General features: G+C 38.6%; 1 protein-coding gene across 3 annotated transcripts in view; it reads left to right on the plus strand.

Annotated features, from left to right (window-relative positions):
• Positions 1–20,597, plus strand: part of rgs12b (regulator of G protein signaling 12b) — a 137,642-nt gene that overhangs the window by 64,948 nt on the left and 52,097 nt on the right. For all 3 annotated transcript variants that reach the window (XM_061881361.1, XM_061881362.1, XM_061881360.1), the window contains exon 6: positions 18,266–18,287. In XM_061881361.1, coding sequence (XP_061737345.1) covers positions 18,266–18,287 — 22 coding nt within the window. The remainder of the gene's footprint in view (positions 1–18,265; positions 18,288–20,597) is intronic.

Below are 20,597 nucleotides of genomic sequence, written 5' to 3' on the forward strand. Positions count from 1 at the left end.
TAGCGCTTTCTGTTTTGTTTGTTAGTGCCTTCGAGCAAGTGTTTTTGGTTCTTAGTCTGTTTTAGTTAGTATACATAAATTATTGTTCCTACCTCACGCTGTGTCCATCTTCGCTGCACCCACGAGAGAACAACTCGTCACTACAATGCCACCAAGACGTCACACTTAATGTTTTAATATGTATTGTTTGTGAATTGTATTGCAACCTATTTGTTGAATCACCATTTGAGGTAGAGATGAACACCCCTAATGACTATGCCCCTATACAACGCCCAGAAACCCCTCTGACCATAACAGGAAATTAGAGGAGTAGGTTTAAGGCCACATGCACATATTCAATTGCAGTCTTTGTTTGAGTGGGTGAAAGACTGTGTGTGTGTGTGGATCTCTGTCCTCTTAAGTTCTGTTGTTACCCACAGTTGAACTTTAAGCACATTTTCAAATTCAATCCAAAATTAATTACATGCAGCAACTTTTGAATGACATTTTGTTTTGGATTGGAAGACAATTTTGAAACGAGAGGTTGTAGGATGTGCCTGGAGAGGAGCGAGCAGTCCTGGAACATCATTGGCAGACTGACCTTAGTTCCCTCCCCCTCCTAAGCTCCCACTGCCTGAAGGAGGCGTGTATCTATGGAAACGGGGCGTCTGTGTGTGTGCGTAAGACTTGCTATAGAGAATGGAACTTACTAGTCAGTGTGCCAGCTCAGTAAATGCAGGAGTGTGTGAGTGTGTGTGAGCATTATTTAGGACCCAATAAGAGCCGTAGTGTGTTGGCTTCTTGCAGGTTTAGTTAGTTTGCACCTCTGCATTAGTGTGACAGATGTGCACAGCTCCAGCTTCATCCATGTCCGCTGTCTGCATGGGTTTCCTGTCCTAAATAGCTCCAGAAGACACTCAGTGGGTGTCAGGGCATGCATCTGTGTATGTGTGTGTTTTTCTGAGCAACATGTACAATAGATGAAGTCAGTCAGTAGTCACCAGGATGAGCTTGAAGAAGAGGCTCTCCTTCAAGCGGGTCTGGAACTTTTACACAGTGAGTATTAAAGTTTTATCTAACTTAGACAATGTAATGTTTTTTTTTAATTGTTATTATTTTTATTATATTCTCGTTGCTGATTTACGAGCTCTATATGAACAACTGACAGTCAGCTCATTGAATGTACAATTACCTCAAGTAAAAATACACAGATAAGCAGTATAAAAAAATAGTGTAACACTTTAGTACGGGGAACATATTCACCATTAATTAATTGCTTATTAAAGTAACAAAGACTTCATTTACAATTATTTGGACACTAGGGGAACATATAAGTGTTAGGGTTAGGGTTACTAATAAGCAATGTAAACTCTTAGTTAATGGCTTACTGGTTGTATAATGAGGCCATGCAGAATAAGGCATTAATAAGTACTTCATTATGACTAATTAAGAGCAAATATGTTACTAATTTGCATGTTAATAAGCAACTAATTAATGGTGCATATGTGTTTCCCCGCACTAAAGTGTTGCCAAAAATAGCAGCATTTTCCTTTTTTCAGTATAAAATACATTTAAGTTGGATGATGATGATGGAGCTGCGGACTCGCAGCAAAAAAACAGAGTAGGGATGTGAGTACAAACTGTGACGAATTCTGTAACCGATGCATAGCTTCATGGGATCATCTTTATCATGCACAACGATTGTTATTAACATCTTAGTGGACTCGAGCTATTCACGTTTAGAAGTTTGTTGTCTTGCCTTACGGGGTAGGCCCAAATGCTTTTGCGATCTATCATCCTCCATCCGTATAGTAATGTTGATGTGGGCATATTTGTTCAAAGTCCCAAGGGGGAGTTTGTCAAAATCTAAACCCCTCATTTTGACGCAAAATGGCCAAATACCTGTTTGTTTGCCAACGTGGGTCCTTTTGTGCTTCCTGTCATGACAAACTGGGAGCAGGATTTTTTTTTTTTTAAGTATAAGGGGCGGTATATCAAAGTGACTTTGATGACTTTTCATGCAAGTCAAAGCACAAAAATGTGAAGCAACAATCAGAATAATATCAATAAACAAAGTAGTTGCAATTGGGCCTACGCACCGCTGTTGCATAACTGCTCAAGCCCTAAATATGAATTTGAAGTGGAAGATGTGTAGATTGAAAATAGAGGTGGCACAAATAATGCCGAACAGGCTCTCTGCTTTTAGGAGGGAACCTTTTAACCACATTAAAAGCAGTGATAGATGGCTTGATGAAGTGACAGTGAAGACTAACAACAGTATGAGGCTCCAGGCTGTTTTCTTGCTCTCAAAAGCCAGATGTGTGTTGGCCTGAGCAGAAAAAGCAGACAGACTTGAAAACTCTGCCAGAAATGACAACAAATCGGCAGTAAGACAAAAAGAATTTCTAGCCACTGTTAGTCATCTGATTTGTACACACCACCCATGGTGTCCGGCGGTGTGTGTGTGGGTGTGTGCATTGCCAAATACAATGAAAACATGAGCCTTTTCTACGCCTTCAGTTTTTCTGATATTGCATTTAATGTTTTGACTGGTTGCTGTGACAATTCCATTCAACCAGATGTATTTGATTTAATTGTATTTCAGTAGATTTTTCAAGTCCCCTGTCTGTGCGCTTAAGGCAAGCAGCCAAATAAAATAGACATTTATCACCGGCTTAGCCTTTGAGTCACATCTAGTGTGTGACTCACTTGTTGGGGAACAAACATTGACTGCATTCCTCTCTTTTAATTGATCGTGTATATTGATTACAAAGTGCTTCACAGACCTGCCCAACATTTCCTTTCCAAAGCTCATAGTTGGGATTCTTGCAAGCACATCCCAAGATCACAATGGACGTTTTCCCATTCAAGTGTACACCTGTGGAGCTTCTATTGAGTCCCCTTTTTGTCTTAAGGCCTGTTTTCATCATGCCTCTTCTACATGAGGATTTAACAGTTTTAGCATCTGGCAGTGTGTCTCAGGCCTTCTCAATGGTTGCCACTATTCACTTCATATTCAAAAGTAAACACTAAGGTACACACTCATCCAAACTGTTAGTGCAACAGCTTCCTCTTCGTTTTGAGAGTGTGCGCGCAGCATTTGGTGAATTCCGAATGGTCCAAACGCGTAATACTTAAGGCAGTTGCTGATTTCTTGGGGCCATTTAAGGTGTACGTTTTGTACATTTTTAAGTCCTTGACCTGGGTCTCTCATTCCTTACCAAAGGTGGCCGTTGCCGTTGTAGTGATGCAGCCAGGAATAGGCCTCTGTGGCACAAACAGTCTTGTCTTTGTTAGTGTTGAGTGCATACGTTTTTTCTCGTAGTTTCTCCCGCAGATAGACATGTTTTATTCACCAAATAAAGTGTCACCACCTGCTTTGTGTCTCATCCTATAAAACAGATCTCATTTTTACAGTAGGTGGTGTCAAAATCCTTGCCTGTGCGCAGACGTAGGGAACGTTTCGGAAGATTCAGTTTGTTTAGAGAGAGTTTTATGGCTGTACAAGTGAAACTATTGGATAGCTATAAATTTTGCTGCGCGTTTAACCCAACATCCTGAGTTCATTACAGATGATGTAAGTCACCCCTTTTAACCACCTCACAGCTAATAAATCACCTGGGAGCGACACACAAGGTGACTAACCACTCCCTGCATGCACACAAACATACACAGAAGCCCAACATAAACATGCAGAGCACATAGCAGAGGTCGTACTGTAAGTCCACATGTGTATAGATGACTTGGTTTAAGGTGACTCGCATAATTTAATTGCCATGACAACCTTATTGCTGGTCCGAGAAACACTCTTTTTGCAATTCTGATTTTGATGGACAAGTCCAGCATTTCTCAGAAGACCTTCAAAGTAGTGTTTAGTGGTACTGATTGGCACCAAAATGTAGAAACTACTGAAAAGTCCCCTTTTCCCATGTTGACTGATGCGGACACTTGTATTTGATTAGTACTGTTTGTGCAGTTACCAGTATTATATCCATTTTAGAACCAGGGGTATTCCCATCTGAGTGAGTCAGTCTTGTATCTTATGATTGCCGTGTCTTTTTATGGGACCACACATAATCAGTCTTGTTGCATGTTCCTTCTGCTGGCATTTATACACATGTGACTATGGTGCAACCGCAAAATTGTGCGGGTGTGCTTTTATTTTGAAGGCCTGGCTTTACTGAATGTGGTACATTGATGTTGCCGAGTGGTCCCCGAGGTTTGCAGTTGCCTGTGTTCTTAATAAAACCTTGCATGCCATCCAATTTAAACCCTTCATACACAATACGACAGTTACAGTCCACAAATGCGCAAATATTTTGCAAAACAAACACCATCAAAGGCTCCCTTATTGTTCGCTGTCTGCTCTGTTGACCACAAGTTGAATGCAACTTGTGGTCTGCCAGATTTAATTGTAATTGAGTAATCTATTAATTATTTTATATGATTAATCAAGTAATCGGATAAAACACACTCTATAGCCTTAATGTGTTTTTAAAGTAAAATAATTGAAAAGAAGAATATTCTGTTTGCCATAACCTTCACTATTTTTTTGTAATGAATGCACATAATTACCATTGGAATTGCACTTTTAACATGTGTGCATCGACTGTTCACCGCCACATCGATCATGGCACGGCACACCACCACTCACATTTGCGCTCTATTTCAGCAACCATGTGCAAACTATGTCCGCTTATTTAGAGTTTCAGGTACTCCATGTGGTCCGGATTTGATCTATTTTAATAGTTCAATCAATCAATAAATCAAAGTTTACTTATATAGCCCTTAATCACAAATGTCTCAAAGGGCTTCACCCCGGGTCCGGATTTCATGTGAAAGTCCAGTCCATTGGGAGGCCAGCAAGGGATCATCTCTTTAAACGAATAATTGAAGCATCCATCCATCCATCTGTCCATTTTCTACCACTTGTCCCTTTCGGCAACATAATGTAAATCAAAGCGTATTTATTTATGTACTTATTGTTCATGTTTTCCAGGCCGATGACCCCCAAACTGAAGTAGTGCGCGTATAGAGTAAATACTTATATATATTGAATAAAATTGTGTTTTGAATTGAACTGATCTGAAATGTACCTTGTTCTTTTGTGCAATATAAAGGTGGTCCTCTGGTTATTGAAGGAGTTATGTTCCTCGATAGAGTAGTGTAAGCCTGATGTGATACCTGAAACAAACACAATTTAACTCCAAAGTCCCTCACATTGTACACAAACCACATGGACATTGAAAGTACAAATACAAATATTAAATACAAGAATTAAATGAAACAATTATACAACTCCTTATGTGAACTACTTTACAGAGACAATCCAACCTTGTCTCTTCATCACGTCAAACAATACATTCGTTAAGGGCTCCAAAGCCAACCACATGAGCTTCACAATACAAGCGCTGCGTGACTGCATTAAAGTAAATAGTATTATAAATATATGTAAGAAAAACGGATATACATTAATGAAATAACAGGGACTCTCAGTTACCCTTACATTTAACCATCAGGTTGGTTTGCAGTTGTGTCTACCTGTTTTTGTCTTTCAGGCATTCCTCCCCTTTTGAAATGATATTCAGGCTCGTCAGGAAGGTAACCCTTCTCCTTTCTTGCCCGATTTTATGTCCATCGCGAAAGTCATGAAATGGGGAACAAATCCACAGCTAATATTGGTGGCCATGTTATCCTCTCGGAACTTTTTATGGTGTTCATTTTGACTTTCAAGTCACACTGATGCATGCAGGACACATGGTGAAGTCTGTAAAGTGTGTTACTGTAATCCAGTGGTCTGCCGCCAGGGCCAGCAAGGCCTTCTCTGCTAGCCTAACGTAACCGGAAGTCATGATCATAATTAAAGATAAAACTATTTTTTTATTTACTTTCCCATAATATCTCAAATTATGTCATTTAATGCTCGTTACAGTGCTGTTGCTTTTAGTTTTAGTTTGTATCCAATCAGAATTCAGCTAGCTTTTGTTGCCATGCTGTACCGAATCTGCCAGAAGCCTTCAGAATCAACAATGCAGGCGTCCATGCACTGTAAGTGAACGGGGACATACAGTTGATAGACAATTGCGATGGCCAATTAGATGCTGACTTGTTGTTAGTAAGGCCTTCTCGATGGCCTCATGTTGAACTATGAATGGATACTCATCGGGACCGCTAGGGGATCAATTTGAGAACACATAGTGTTGAGAAACTGTTGCGATAGCTAATCAGATCACAAGTTGTTGACAGTAGCTGTTCTGTTACAACTAAAAGTTGTAAATTCTTGTTGTTAAAGTTTTGTCATGTTTGTCATTTAATTAATGTTGTTACATGCGTATTTGTTGCCATCATGTGGTCTAGGTGGTTAATATATATTTGAGAAGTGTGTACTTTGAATTAAACTTTATTGAGCAGAAGTTGCATAAGCCATGCAGAGAAATTTACAGTATATGTTTTAATTACTGATGTGTTTTAATTTATTTTAAATGCGCCAGAAAATAAACTGTTTTGTACACTGTTGATGTGATTCAATGGGCGGTAGTGGGTAAATGTGTTCCTGTATAGTATTTCTCCAGCAATGATCATGTAGTGACATCAATTATGGTATTTGGAGAGGTAATCATTGATTATCATCAACAAACAATCATTTGTTGGGATTTATATTTCTTTTTTATCAAACAAAAATGTTCCAGCCACATTGTTGTTTGTGGATGAAGAGAAAAGCACCAAAAAATACCACTTTTTCCCACTAGTGTTGTCAGGAATGACTAGGATATGCCTGCTACAGGTGGATGGGGAAAAGTGCTGGAGGCAGAGGACAGGTAGAAACAATGATGAAATAATGAAGACAATGTGTTAATGGCAAAATGCAAGAAGAAACGTGTTAATTAGTGTTTGTGAATTCTACCGGATCAGTAGAAAAGGCAGACAAAGGAGGGAGCATGGAAAAGGTTACGGATAAAAGAGGGAAGAAAAAGAGAGAGGAGATGTGGGGCCTCTACAGGGGGCCAAAGCACCACAACGAAAGGGAAGTCTGGAAGTGATCACACTTAAGTCGACTTGGGTTGGGGGTGAAGACAAATGCAGTCGACTTAAATAGGCTGCTTTTACTTATGCATCTACTGTATATAAAACACACACACATATGTTACGATAGACACAAAGCACACACCACAGGAATGTGAGTAAGATACTCTCAGATCAGCAAAGGGATCAAGTATCCATACTGAGGTTTCTCATCTGCTCTCTGCGGATTTTCAACCACAGTCAACCACCATTAGGTCTTATCAAACGTTATTGCACATACGGGAAACCACCTCTGCTCTTCCAAAGGCGATTTAAAATAATAAATAGTCATTACACACAGCATATGGTCATGCGGGGAATCCTGCAGCTTCAGTGAGGAAAAGGAAAACATTCACATGACTCGGATGATCATATAATGTACAGTATACTGCACTAGTAGGTCACTTTATTGGTTGGATTTGTTCAACATGAGCTAGCCCAGCTGCATTTGTTATTATTTCTATCAATAGCATTTCACCCCAGACCTACAGTTGCCATCAAAAGTTTACATACACTTGTAAAAAACATAATGCCATGGGTGTCATTGAGTTTCCAATCATTTCTACAACTCTTATTTTTTTGTGATTGAATGATTGGAGCACATACTTGTTGGTTATGAAAAAATTAATGAAGTTTGGTTCTTTTATTAATTTATTATGGGTCTACTGAAAATGTGACCAAATCTGCTCGGTCAAAAGCGGGGGGTGTGTCAGTCGATCTCGAGCCAGGCTTTTAAAAAAAATAGACCTAAAAATGAGTGCTCATTAATCTTCACCAAGACGTCACTTAAATGACATTCACGGTACCGGAGGGTCTTGTGAGATGACGCTGGCTGCTGCAAGATCATTATTATGAAAATATGACAGAGAGGAAGGCGAGAAACACTTTTTATTTCAACAGACGCTCGCGCCGTACCTTCCGTCAAAACTGTAAAGGCCGACTGCACATTTCCTATCTTCACAATAAAAGCCCTGCTTCATGCTGCCTGCGCTAACTAAATACAGAGTCTCGGAAAACTGGCGTGCACAAGCGATCCCTCAGAAAGCTGGCGTGCACATCACTTGTGCACGCCCGCTTTCCGAGACTCTTATTTTGTTAGCGCAGGCAGCATGAAGCAGGGCTTTTATTGTGAAGATAGGAAATGTGCAGTCGGCCTTTAGAGTTTTGACGGAAGGGACGGCGCGAAAGTCTGTTGAAATAAAAAGTGTTTCTCGCCTTCCTCTCTGTCATTTTTTCATAATAATGAACTGGCAGCAGCCAGCGTCATCTCACAAGACCCTCGGGTGCCGTGAATGTCAATCAAGCAAGCTACGGAATTTGCCGCCAATGTTTTTCTTGTAAAGTGTATGGAAGCTGGATGAATTAGTTGCCAAAAACCAACCACTTTCATGTGGCATTGTACAGAAAGGACAACTTTTTTTCTCCTCCATTTGAAAATGTGGGCGTTATCATCATTACTGTCTGATTCCAATCAATGCAAGTCATCAGAATCAGGTAATACACCAACTTATATTCTTGTCTTCGTGGAAGAAAGACATCTATATGTGTTACACATGCTTGTATTATCATTAAACACATTTAACTTGTTTACAAAAATGTCTCTTTCATAAATAAATAAATATAAATGATATATATAAACGAGGTAGATCCCCTCGAGTTGGTCAATTGAAAAGTAGCTCGCCTGCAGAAAAAGTGTGGGCACCCCTGGTCAAAAGTATACATACAGCAATGTTAATATTTGGTTACATGTCCTTTAGCAAGTTTCTCTGCAATAAGGCACTTTTGGTAGCCATCCACAAGTGTTGGTTTTCTGACATGGACTTCCTGACAAGTCCATGTCAGAAAACCAACACATTTAGCTGAACTGCACCGATTTTGTCAAGAGGAGTGGTCAAACATTCAACCAGAAGCTTGTGCATGGCTACCAAAAGTGCCTTATTGCAGTGAAACTTGCCTAGGGTCATGTAACCAAATATTAACATTGCTTTATGTATACTTTTGACCCTGCATATTTGGCCACATTTTCAGTAGACCCATAATAAATTAATAATAGAACCAAACTTCATGAATTGTTTTTGTGACCAACAAGTATGTGCTCCAATCACTGTATCACAAAAAAAGTTGTAGAAATGATTGGAAACTCAAGACAGCCATGACATTATGTTCTTTACATGTATATGTCAACTTTTGACCACGACTGTATACAAGCATGTCTTTATGGGCCTTACTTTGCGATACGGGACACAGCCGTGCTGGAACAGAAACGGGGCCTATAAACTGTTCCCAAAATGTTAGAAGCAGAGACATTTTCAAAATAGCCAACCACTGATTGAATAATTATATAGTTTATTGTTCACACACAGTTGCTTATACAGTTGTCCCTTAACAAGTACTTCAACTTACGAGAAATTTGAGATACGAGCTGCCTTTCTGCTTTTTGTTATGAGTTACAAGCCGCCGATTATAGTCATATTTGTTACAGGTTAGGGGTGTCAAACTAATTTTAGCTGAGGGGTTGCATGGAGGAAAAGCTATTCCCACGTAAAATCATGGCATAATAACTTAAAAATACAACTATGTCAACTTCAGATTTACTTTGTTTTATTTCGGGCCAAAATCGAACAAGCAGATTCCAAAAATGTACATGTCACAAATAATCCTCTTAACAAGCACTTCAAGTTAGTTGAAAATACTGAGGAAAAAATGTTTGCAGTTTTAAAAACACCATGAAGAACACAATTAACTTATACTTAATCTCAGTCTATCAACAAAGCAATTAAACTTCAAGTCACGGCCCATTTTGGATTGAACAAAAAACTAAATAAAGCATATTGTAAATGAAAACGCTTCTACGTTTCAACTGCCTCTTTTGTCATTCCCACTGTTCACTTACGTTCAATTTGCAGAGAAAACAATAATCTTCACAGAACTATGTAAATATGTGATGTCTCGAGCAGAATTTTAAGTGGGGTTACTAATTGTTTATTTTACTCCTGTTTTTTTTACGTTGGGTCGAGGGGGAGGAGTCACTGCCCCGCTCTTGCTGGGTATACTCGGTGTAAACTATTTGCTTGCTTAACAGAATTGCTATTGCGACATCCAGTGGACACATTTAGAACAGCGGTTTATTTCATTTAAAAATGCAGCTCAAGTTTACAGCTATAATTTATATTTAGCAAACTCACCTCACGGGCCGGATTGAAACTGTTTGTGGGCCTGATCCCTGCCCTAGAAGGCCTATTACATTTTTTGAAGAGAGGCTCATCGGACCATACTTTGAAAACCTCTGAAATTTATTTATTTTTTGTTAGGTTTTGTCATTCTTGGTAGTACTGTCAACTATGCACTACAATACTGCACAACTATAAGGTTTCCACTGGAGGACTATAGTGGTTTTCTTCAGGATTTTTCCCATACACTCAGGTTACAATCTAAATCAGTTGACAGCAGGTTCAATAGATGTAAATCTGTGGGAAGTAACCACAACCATTTACTTCACATGAGTAGCCAAGGGATATGGTTCAAATAATTAGTGTTGCTGTTTTTGGGGGGGCTCAGTTTTCTCTTTGTGTTTCTTGGGCAGGTAGTCTGTTCACATGTCAAAACGACTGGGCCAGAACTTGTCAGGAGCTCTGTAAAACACACCATTGCTGAACCCACGGGCCAGATCCATACAACATCAAACACAGATCAGTAGAGGTTCCCTGTCGACACAGTTTTAGCTTTCCTCAAACTCTAATATTTATTTATTCATGTCTATGCTGACTTTGAACGTTGTTTGACACAAGGTGGCCAAAGCAGACAATGAGGTTGAACAATTTTCAGCTATTTTTACAAAGGATGTGCCAATCAGTCAGCTACTGATCAGTATCGCCAATAAATACTGGAAGTACGTGATTGCCATTGCTGTTTAATGCCTTTGAAGGATGGTAAAAAAATATGCTGTCTTCTGGCTGACACTGTATTTATTTGCAGGTAATCATGTGTCTCCAAACACAGTGACTTAAACACCATTATCAGGTAGTACTATCACTGGAAGACTAAACATATTACACACCGAGAGCAAGCCAGGAGGAGGCATGCTAAAATAATAGCTAAGCTAACCGCTTTAAACACAAAGAAGACATAAGGGTTTTCTGTTGACTCCACTATGGACGGGACTCTCGCTACTGTGTTGGGTCCACTTTGGACTGGACTCTCACGGTTGTGTTGGATCCACTATGGATTGAACTTTCACAGTATCATGTTAGACCCGCTCGACATCCATAGCTTTCGGTCCCCTTTCGGGGGGTGGGGTTTCACACATTTGCGGTCCTCTCCAAGGTTTCTCATAGTAATCCTTTTCACCGACGTCCCACTGGGTGCGAGTTTTCCTTGCCCTTATGTGGGCCTACCGAGGATGTCGTTGTGGTTTGTGCTGTGGTTTGTGCAGCCCTTTGAGACACTAGTGATTTAGGGCTATATAAATAATCATTGATTGATTGATTGATTGATTGATTGAAGTGCTTAGTAAAGTTTAAGAAGTGTCGATGTAACCACATTACAAAAGAAGCTAAGCAGATATTAACAGGAAATTAAAAAGTAGATGAATAAGAATCTAGAAAGGGAATAATATAACATCAAATGTTGGTGTGTCAACATTGTCACAGTCCGTACACGACACGTAAGAGGGCGGATTGATCCATAAATTGGTGGTGTCGATACCAAGGATAGTATGATTGGTGCTAGAGTGATTAGGTTCACATTTTTATTATCTCAACATAGTTTTTGTTGTTTTTGGTACTGTTTACTCACTCAGGAAATGATTCTCTGACACAGGAGGACTTTGTGAGCAAAGGATTTAAATTACTAGTAATTAGTAGTGTTTGCTTTTGTTTAGTTATTGTGTACTATTTACTTTGTTTGGTGAAACAGTTGTATACAATAAAGGACAATAAGAAACTAAATATTATATAAATATTGTGTTGATATTGCTAAACTGCAAATAGAACTCCCCATAAATAGATAATAAATAAATAATGCAGTTAATACATATGATCAATTTCAGTATTTGTATCTGCCGATCTTACTCATAGATAAATAATAAATAAATAAATGGGTTGTACTTGTATAGCGCTTTTCTACCTTCAAGGTACTCAAAGCGCTTTGACACTACTTCCACATTTACCCATTCACACACACATTCACACACTGATGGAGGGAGCTGCCATGCAAGGCGCCAACCAGCACCCATCAGGAGCAAGGGTGAAGTGTCTTGCTCAGGACACAACGGACGTGATGAGGTTGGTACTGGGTGGGAATTGAACCAGGGACCCTCGGGTTGCGCACGGCCACTCTCCCACTGCGGTATTGGAATGGGCAACGTTAATCTCTGATCGTGACATCCCAATTTTTACATCAATACTAATGATTAACTGGGGTCTTGGAAGTCTCTGTTGAATTTTGTCCAGCTTTACATCATGACCAAAATTAGCCACGGACAAATAGAGCCACCCACACAGGTTTACTGTAAAAGTGGTCATGAAAATCTTTGGGGAAATTGACGTGATCGCTCTCTGTCCTGGTTGCTCGTCTTCCATTTGGCATTTTAGACCCTTTGCATTTTAAACAACATTTTTATTTTTTTTTAACAGAAATATCGCAAAAATGGTGCTTCAACAGTCAATTCCACATTGCCTGTTTGTGCATTTCACATAGAACCCAGCAAAGCTGTGCACATTCCAACTTCAGAATCATGCAATCAGATTATTATATGCATATGACACACCAGCATCTGGCATAACAATGCTTCCAACCCAAGTGAGTGTCAGGTGATAAATTTCACACTCCAGTCCCGGCATGAAAGGATATGTTTTTCACACAGTGAAACTACCGCCAAAGTTAGAACATTTAGCAGGTCGACTTCATCTCTGTTTTATTTTTTATTTTATTTTGCCATTATTTAACCAGGTAAAATCCCATTGCGATCAAATATTTCTTTTCCAAGGGAGATCTGGCCAAGAGGGCAGCAGCAAAGTTACATTAAAAACAGTAAACAACACATAAAACATCAGATTTAAAACATTAAAACTTTCTCACAGTAACAGGGGTTGGAAGTTGAAGACTTGATTGTAGGTTTTTCCAAGCAAGCTACCATGAATTGATTAACGTGGACCCCGACTTAAACAAGTTGAAAAACTTATTGGGGTGTTACCATTTAGTGGTCAATTGTACGGAATATGTACTGTACTGTGCAATCTACTAATAAAAGTATCAATAAATCAATCAAGTGCTGAAAACTTAAATGCTTTCTTGCCCTGTCCAGTTCTTACTTTGGGGATGACAAATTGCAGAACATTCATTAAACGAAGATTGTGACTTCCTTGTTTCTTTGTTAAAAGACAAGGTAGATAAAATGGAGTGATACCCAGAATAATTTTGTAGATGAACACATACCAATTATTGAGGATTTATGTTGTTTAGACAAAACATCGACCTATGAACAAACCAACTTTTATGGGCGGTTTAAAAAGGGCTACAATTGTTTTTAATATGGAGGAAACCTAAAAAAATTATTGCCCCTAATATTGTTTTTTTTGGAAATGTACCGTAGTTTGGCAGAAATCAATCAAAATGCCATTTAAAAAAACCCCGATTAATCACATTTTTCAGTTTTGATTGAACATGTTAATTCACAGTAAATTACTTAAATTAATTTAAATTTTAAAAATTCTCAAATATTTTGACACAAACAGAATGTCATAAAGCAACATGTTTTAAATGTTTTACTTGAATCAATCAATCAATGTTTACTTATATAGCCCTAAATCACTAGTGTCTCAAAGGGCTGCACAAACCACCACGACCTCCTCGGTAGGCCCACATAAGGGCAAGGAAAACTCACACCCAGTGGGACATCGGTGACAATAATGACTATGAGAACCTTGGAGAGGACCAAAGCAATGGATGTCGAGCGGGTCTAACATGATACTGTGAAAGTTCAATCCATAATGGATCCAACACAGTCGCGAGAGTCCAGTCCAAAGCGGATCCAACACAGCAGCGACAGTCGCGTTCACAGCGGAGCCCGCAGGAAACCATCCCAAGCGGAGGCGGATCAGCAGCGCAGAGATGTCCCCAGCCGATACACAGGCAAGCAGTACATGGCCACCGGATCGGACCGGACCCCCTCCACAAAGGAGAGTGGGACATAGAAGAAAAAGAAAAGAAACGGCAGATCAACTGGTCTAAAAAGGGAGTCTATTTAAAGGCCAGAGTATACAAATGAGTTTTAAGGTGAGACTTAAATGCTTCTACTGAGGTGGCATCTCGAACTGTTACCGGGAGGGCATTCCAGAGTACTGGAGCCCGAACGGAAAACGCTCTATAGCCCGCAGACTTTTTTTGGGCTTTGGGGATCACTAATAAGCCGGAGTCCTTTGAACGCAGATTTCTTGCCGGGACATATGGTACAATACAATCGGCAAGATAGGATGGAGCTAGACCGTGTAGTACTTTATACGTAAGTAGTAAAACCTTAAAGTCACATCTTAAGTGCACAGGAAGCCAGTGCAGGTGAGCCAGTATAGGTATATATGTATGTATATATGTATATAAAGTACAGGGGTAATGTGATCAAACTTCATTTATTTGCACAGAACTTGGTAAATCTCATTAGGGTGTATTCTGAAGCCCAAATTGCAAGTGAACGCACGAGTTGAAGTCTTCTCAATCACTGAGGTATGTATTGACCTGATAAAAAACCTATGCCGTCTTTCAGGTAACCATTCACATTTAAGGTAAAGAAGCATTAACTGTCAAAATAAATTGTATAATTAATCTGCATTAATACACAATGGGGTGGCATAGTTGGTAGAGTGGCCGTGCCAGCAACTTGAAGGTTCCGGGTTCGATCCTCACTTCCGCCATCCTAGTCACTGCCGTTGTGTCTTTGGGCAAGACACTTTACCCACCTGCTCCCAGTGCCACCCACACTGGTTTAAATGTAACTTAGAAATTGGGTTTCACTATGTAAAGCACTTTGAGTCACTAGAGAAAAGCGCTATATAAATATAATTCACCTCACTTCACCTCAACGGTCCCTCCAAGGTGTATGCCTGCGCAATTGTGCCCTGCTCACGCGTCCATAAAATCCAATATGGACTCTAAACAAAATAAACACATAACTATGTGTTCTGTAAGACTTTGCAATGCAACTGTGGGTGACAGGTGACAACAAACGGCCCTAACAGAAACAACAATGTTAGTTAACAGGGTTCAATTATTTTAATCTCTGTCGAGTCACTTTGAAAAAGACACCCGGCAGGCGCAAGACATTGATAAAACATTAATTATGCATACATGTTAGGGGTTTGGGAAAAAATCGATTCCAATATGAATCGAATCGAATACGTTGTGCGATTCAGAACCGATTCTCATTTTCAAAAAATCTATTTTTATTTTTTATTCTTTTTAATCAATCCAACAAACCACTACACAGCAATACCATAACAATGCAATCCAATTCCAAAACCAAACCTGACCCAGCAACACTCAGAACTGCAATAAACAGAGCAATTGAGAGGAGACACAAACACCACACAGAACAAACCAAAAGTAGTGAAAGAAAAATGAATATTATCAACAACAGTATCAATATTAGTTATAATTTCAGCATAGCAGTGATTAAAATCCCTCATTGACATTATCATTAGACATTTATAATAATAATAAAAAAGAACAATAGTGTCACAGTGGCTTACACTTGCATGGCATCTCATAAGCTGGACAACACACTGTGTCCAATGTTTTCACAAAAATGATAAAATAAGTCATATTTTTGGTTCGTTTAATGGTTAAAACAAATTTACATTATTGCAATCAGTTGATAAAACATTGTCCTTTACAATTATAAAAACTTTTTTTTTTTTTTAAACTACTACTCTGCTAGCATGTCAGCAGACTGGGGTAGATCCTGCTGAAATCCTACGTGTTAAATGAATACGGAATCGTTTTGAATCGGAAAAATATCGTTTTTGAATCGAGAATCGAACCGAATCGAATCGAAAAAATCGATATATTATCAAATCATTACCCCAAGAATCAATATTGAATCGAATCGTGGGACACCCAAAGATTCGCAGCCCTAATACATGTCCTTTAAAACTTACTTCTAAACAAACGTTGCGAAATAGTTGTGTTTGTAAATTGCGATAACATTGACGTCTAATGTTGGATCCACGTTGTTGGTTGGGAAATTTCATGTTTTGTTCTGTCACCATGGTAGCTTAGTAGTTCACCTGCCCCTTGTTTTCTACGCAAACCTGTTTTCTACTGATTACTGCCGTATTTAAGACTGCCCCTTTTCTTAGTTTATTCTCGGATCCTAATTTGCTTTCACGCAACAGATGACGACTTGCTTTCCATGGTTATTATACTCGCTAGCTCTCGCGCTGCGTTTTTGTTCATTCCTAGCTTTCATGCTAATTGTTTTGTTTTCCTTTTTCATGCCTGTGTGCAAAGTGTTAGTGTGTCTGTTTATTTCCCTTGCTCCCATGCTAGCTCCTTTCGTTTGCCTTTTCTGCTTAACTCCAGTGTTTTTGTTCTAGCCTCTTTTATTAGTTTAATAAATACTTATTTCTTAACTTACGCCGTGTTCTTGCTTGACGCATCCTCTGAAGAACGAATCCGGCATCGCTATGCCACGCAAGTCTCACACATACTAATGTTTTAAATTACACTTTTCTCTAAGGTTGTATTTCTCCTGTACATTCTCGGGTAGCAGGTTGTCATTTGTTTTCGTGCATAATTTTAGCTGTTTAAAAATGCACCAAATCATTGAATTTCAATATGATTGATTCTATAGGGTTTGAATGTTGTCAATACTTCTAATATTCTAACACGGTTAGTGAAGGAAGTGTACTTGTGTAGTTATTTCCCTGCATTTTTACACAATTACTCAGATACGGTAACACAGCAATCGAGAATATGGAGTGATTTTTGGTCCCGGTCATATTATTCTATATTCATTATCAAAGTATTTCTTGCCGCCTTATGTTGTATTTTTTTTAATATTAGATTTCGGTAACACTTTAGTATCTGGAACACATATTCAGCATTAATTAGTTGCTTATTAACATGCAAAATAGTAACATATTGACTCTTAATTAGTCATTATTAAGTACTTATTAATGCCTTATTCTGCATGGCCTTATCATACAACCAGTAAGCCATTAACTAAGAGTCTTCCCTCAAAAACCTCAGAATTATTGCTTATTAGTAACCCTAACTCTAACCCTTATATGTTCCCCTAGTGTCCAAATAACCAATAACAGCTTCTTCCCTCAGGCAGTAAGACTCTTGAACGCATCATAATTAAATTATCCCCCCAACTCCCCCCAAAATGGATTAACTCACCGGAATAAAAAAGACAATATAACATACATCCATAAACGTGGACGCATGTGAAAAAGTGCAATATATTTATCTGTACATTAATCTATTTATTTATTTATATATATTTATTTATTTGGTCCAGTTCACTATACCATCTATTATTACACCTAGAAATTAGATTTATTTTTCCATGTCAACATCCACTCTTTTTATTTGTATTTGTGTTTGACTTTCTCTTCCATTATTACCGAATAGTATTATTTTAGTTTCACCGAGATTCAAAGATTTAGTTTTTGTCAAACAATTTCTTTAATTTGTTAATTTATTCCGTTATCATTTGTATTAGCTTCTGTTCTGAGCAAAACGCAGTCGGGTCTTCTGCAAATATCTTTACCTAAGGATAAACTGCCATTCGGGACAGAAAAAGTAAAACATTTTAATGAAATCTTTTGCAGTGGATCTCAATGAAGTATAACTAAGTATATTGCAGCATTGACAGTTTGTTGCCATGCTTATCTCTGTAACTGGTAAGACATGCAAATGCTTTTAAAATCACACTTCACTGTCAATTAGTCAGAACACACACAGACAGACGGCTGAAGTAAACCCCACCCCTCTAGGGAGGTGTTCCTGCAGAGCAGGCACATCCAGTTCACAGATGAGTCCACCCACTCAGGACCTGAGTGTATCATAATGTAAAATACTTTGTCAAATTCCGTGGAAAGTGCTGTCACAAGTGTGACCAAATGCTTGTTGACCTTCACACTACTGGATGTTCACAAGTTTGAGTGTGTGTCATTTTGTCTGTGATGACGAGGGATCCTAATCCATGTCCTTTTGTGTTTTACAGTCGACTGCCGTCTCCGACGGAGGTGAGTTTCCTCTGATTTTACTATCATTTCAAAGTCATGTTCGTATTACTTAATTAGGTGGACGCAAAAGATCAGTGGTTCTCAATTTTTTTTCACCTATTTCCACCTCAGAAAACACTTGGCTCTCCAAGAACCACCATAATGACCAACCATAAAATACATTAGCGTAGTAGGGCTAAGTATTCATTAAAAACAAGGCAGATGTTTTATTTAACAAGTATATTTAAATTTTTTGGCTACTGAAACATTACGTACAGTTTGACCCGTAACACTTTGTTTGAAAATAGGAAAATAAAACCAAATCAAGTGATTATTTGGCGTACCCTTAGAGGAAGCCTGCATACCACTGTTTGAGAATCGCTGCAATAGGTTATTGTTTTTTCTAAGTGTGTGATTGTCGCCATACTCATTTTGTTTTATGTCACATGAATCTGGATGTTTTTTTCTCATTACAAAAATTACAAATCAAAAAAGTGGTCTAGTTTGACCTGTTCAACCTCAATCAATCAATCAATCAGAATTTATTTAAATAGCCCTTAATCACAAGTGCCTCAAAGGGCTTCACCAACCGCAACAACATCCCCTGACTTGAACCCACATCTGGGCAAAAAAAAATGAAAAAAGAATGAAAAAACAAGAAACCTTGGGATGCGGTCGCAGATGTAGGGACCTAAACACTTCAATGTGTTGCTCTTCATAGAATAGAATAGAATAGAATACAATAAGCTTTTATAGTCATAGCACATTAAGAACAACAAAATTGTGGAATGCTGATGGAATTATGTTTCCTTGAGCGTGTTTGAAATCATGTATGCTTCTCAGTGAGGACATGCAGGTTAAACAGGAGAAAATAAACAGGTAAAATAAGTTTGTGTTCAGCAAAAAAACACACACATGCACACTTGTTGTGCCATGGTGTTTGTAAACGGATATGGCTGCTCAACATGTGGCAAGACAAACAAAGGCAAAGATTGGGGCATATTCTAATAGTGCTTTGACACCTCACTGTTCAAACAGATGGGAGATAAAAACCGGAGTTGGGGGGTGACAATGGAGACAAAAGGGATGCAGATGTATTGCTACATTTCCACTTAAGGCGACATTTATAGGTACACCTGAACAATCCAAGAGCTTTTTTCAGCCTTTGCATTAACACGGATTGCAAAAAAAAATATTGCACAAATTCCGTTAAAACCACCTTTTTAAAACACATGTAATTACACACATTTAGGTTGTATTTAAGTTTCTGATTAACACATGTTTTTAACTTCCGATACCGATATTGCAACCTTGAGGATTGCCGGTACTGATATTAATCCAATACCATATCAACACGAATCGTAGTACATACTGTAAAGAGAGAACGTGTTTGATCAAGGGAAATTACTCGTAGAACAATTTTGAAGTGCAGCGGTAATTTGTGATTTGGTGACACCTAGTGGTAACAGTAATTCATTAAATTAAGGAAATGATGCAATAAAATCATTGATGCGGACACATTTGTTACTGTTGTTACTGTTACTATTGTAGTGAGTCACACCTGAGTCATAAATTAATCACATCTTTATTGGACATGTAAAAGTAAACAATGTGATAAAGAATCTAGGGATCTAGATATCTGGTCAAGACACTCCTCACTCTTTTGTCTTCACCTTCATTGTCCATTCGTTTTTGGTGACTTTAGACGTTGAGTCCGCGACATACATGGCGGACAATAACTGATACAGTCTACTTTGCCAGTCCAAATGCATCCGGTGTTTTCCGCAGTCTTGCCTCGTCGGGCAGGTAATACAAAGCACACGCAACCTTTTTTTATCACATCCGCCGGAGCCCGCATTCAGGGGTTACAAATTCACAAGCAACTAGTTGTTCACTATTTTATTGAAGTACAAACTTGCAATAGGAAACATCTTTAATGTACCCCAATTTTTTGTTAAAATAAAGCCAATAAGGCAATTTTTTGCGGTCCCCTTTATTTAGAAAAGTACCGAAAAGTATTGAAATAATTTTGGTACCGGTACCAAAATATTGGTATTGGGACAACAATACAAGGCACAGCATAAGACGTAGAGATTGAACAATAGGTATTTATCTCAAAGTGTGGTTTTCACCTAAAATATAGTTGGAGAATAATTTCCATATCAATTGTTTTGTCAAAGTTTCAGGCAGATATTATTAGTCGGGAGGGTCAGTCAATACAAAATTCTTCCTTTGCGCTTTCCAGAAGCCTCCTTAAAGGCCTACTGGAAGCCACTACTAGCCACCACGCAGTCTGATAGTTTATACATCAAAGATGAAATATTAACATTG

This window comes from Nerophis ophidion, linkage group LG20, assembly GCF_033978795.1.
Source record: "Nerophis ophidion isolate RoL-2023_Sa linkage group LG20, RoL_Noph_v1.0, whole genome shotgun sequence".
NCBI classification, from domain to species: Eukaryota; Metazoa; Chordata; class Actinopteri; order Syngnathiformes; family Syngnathidae; genus Nerophis; species Nerophis ophidion.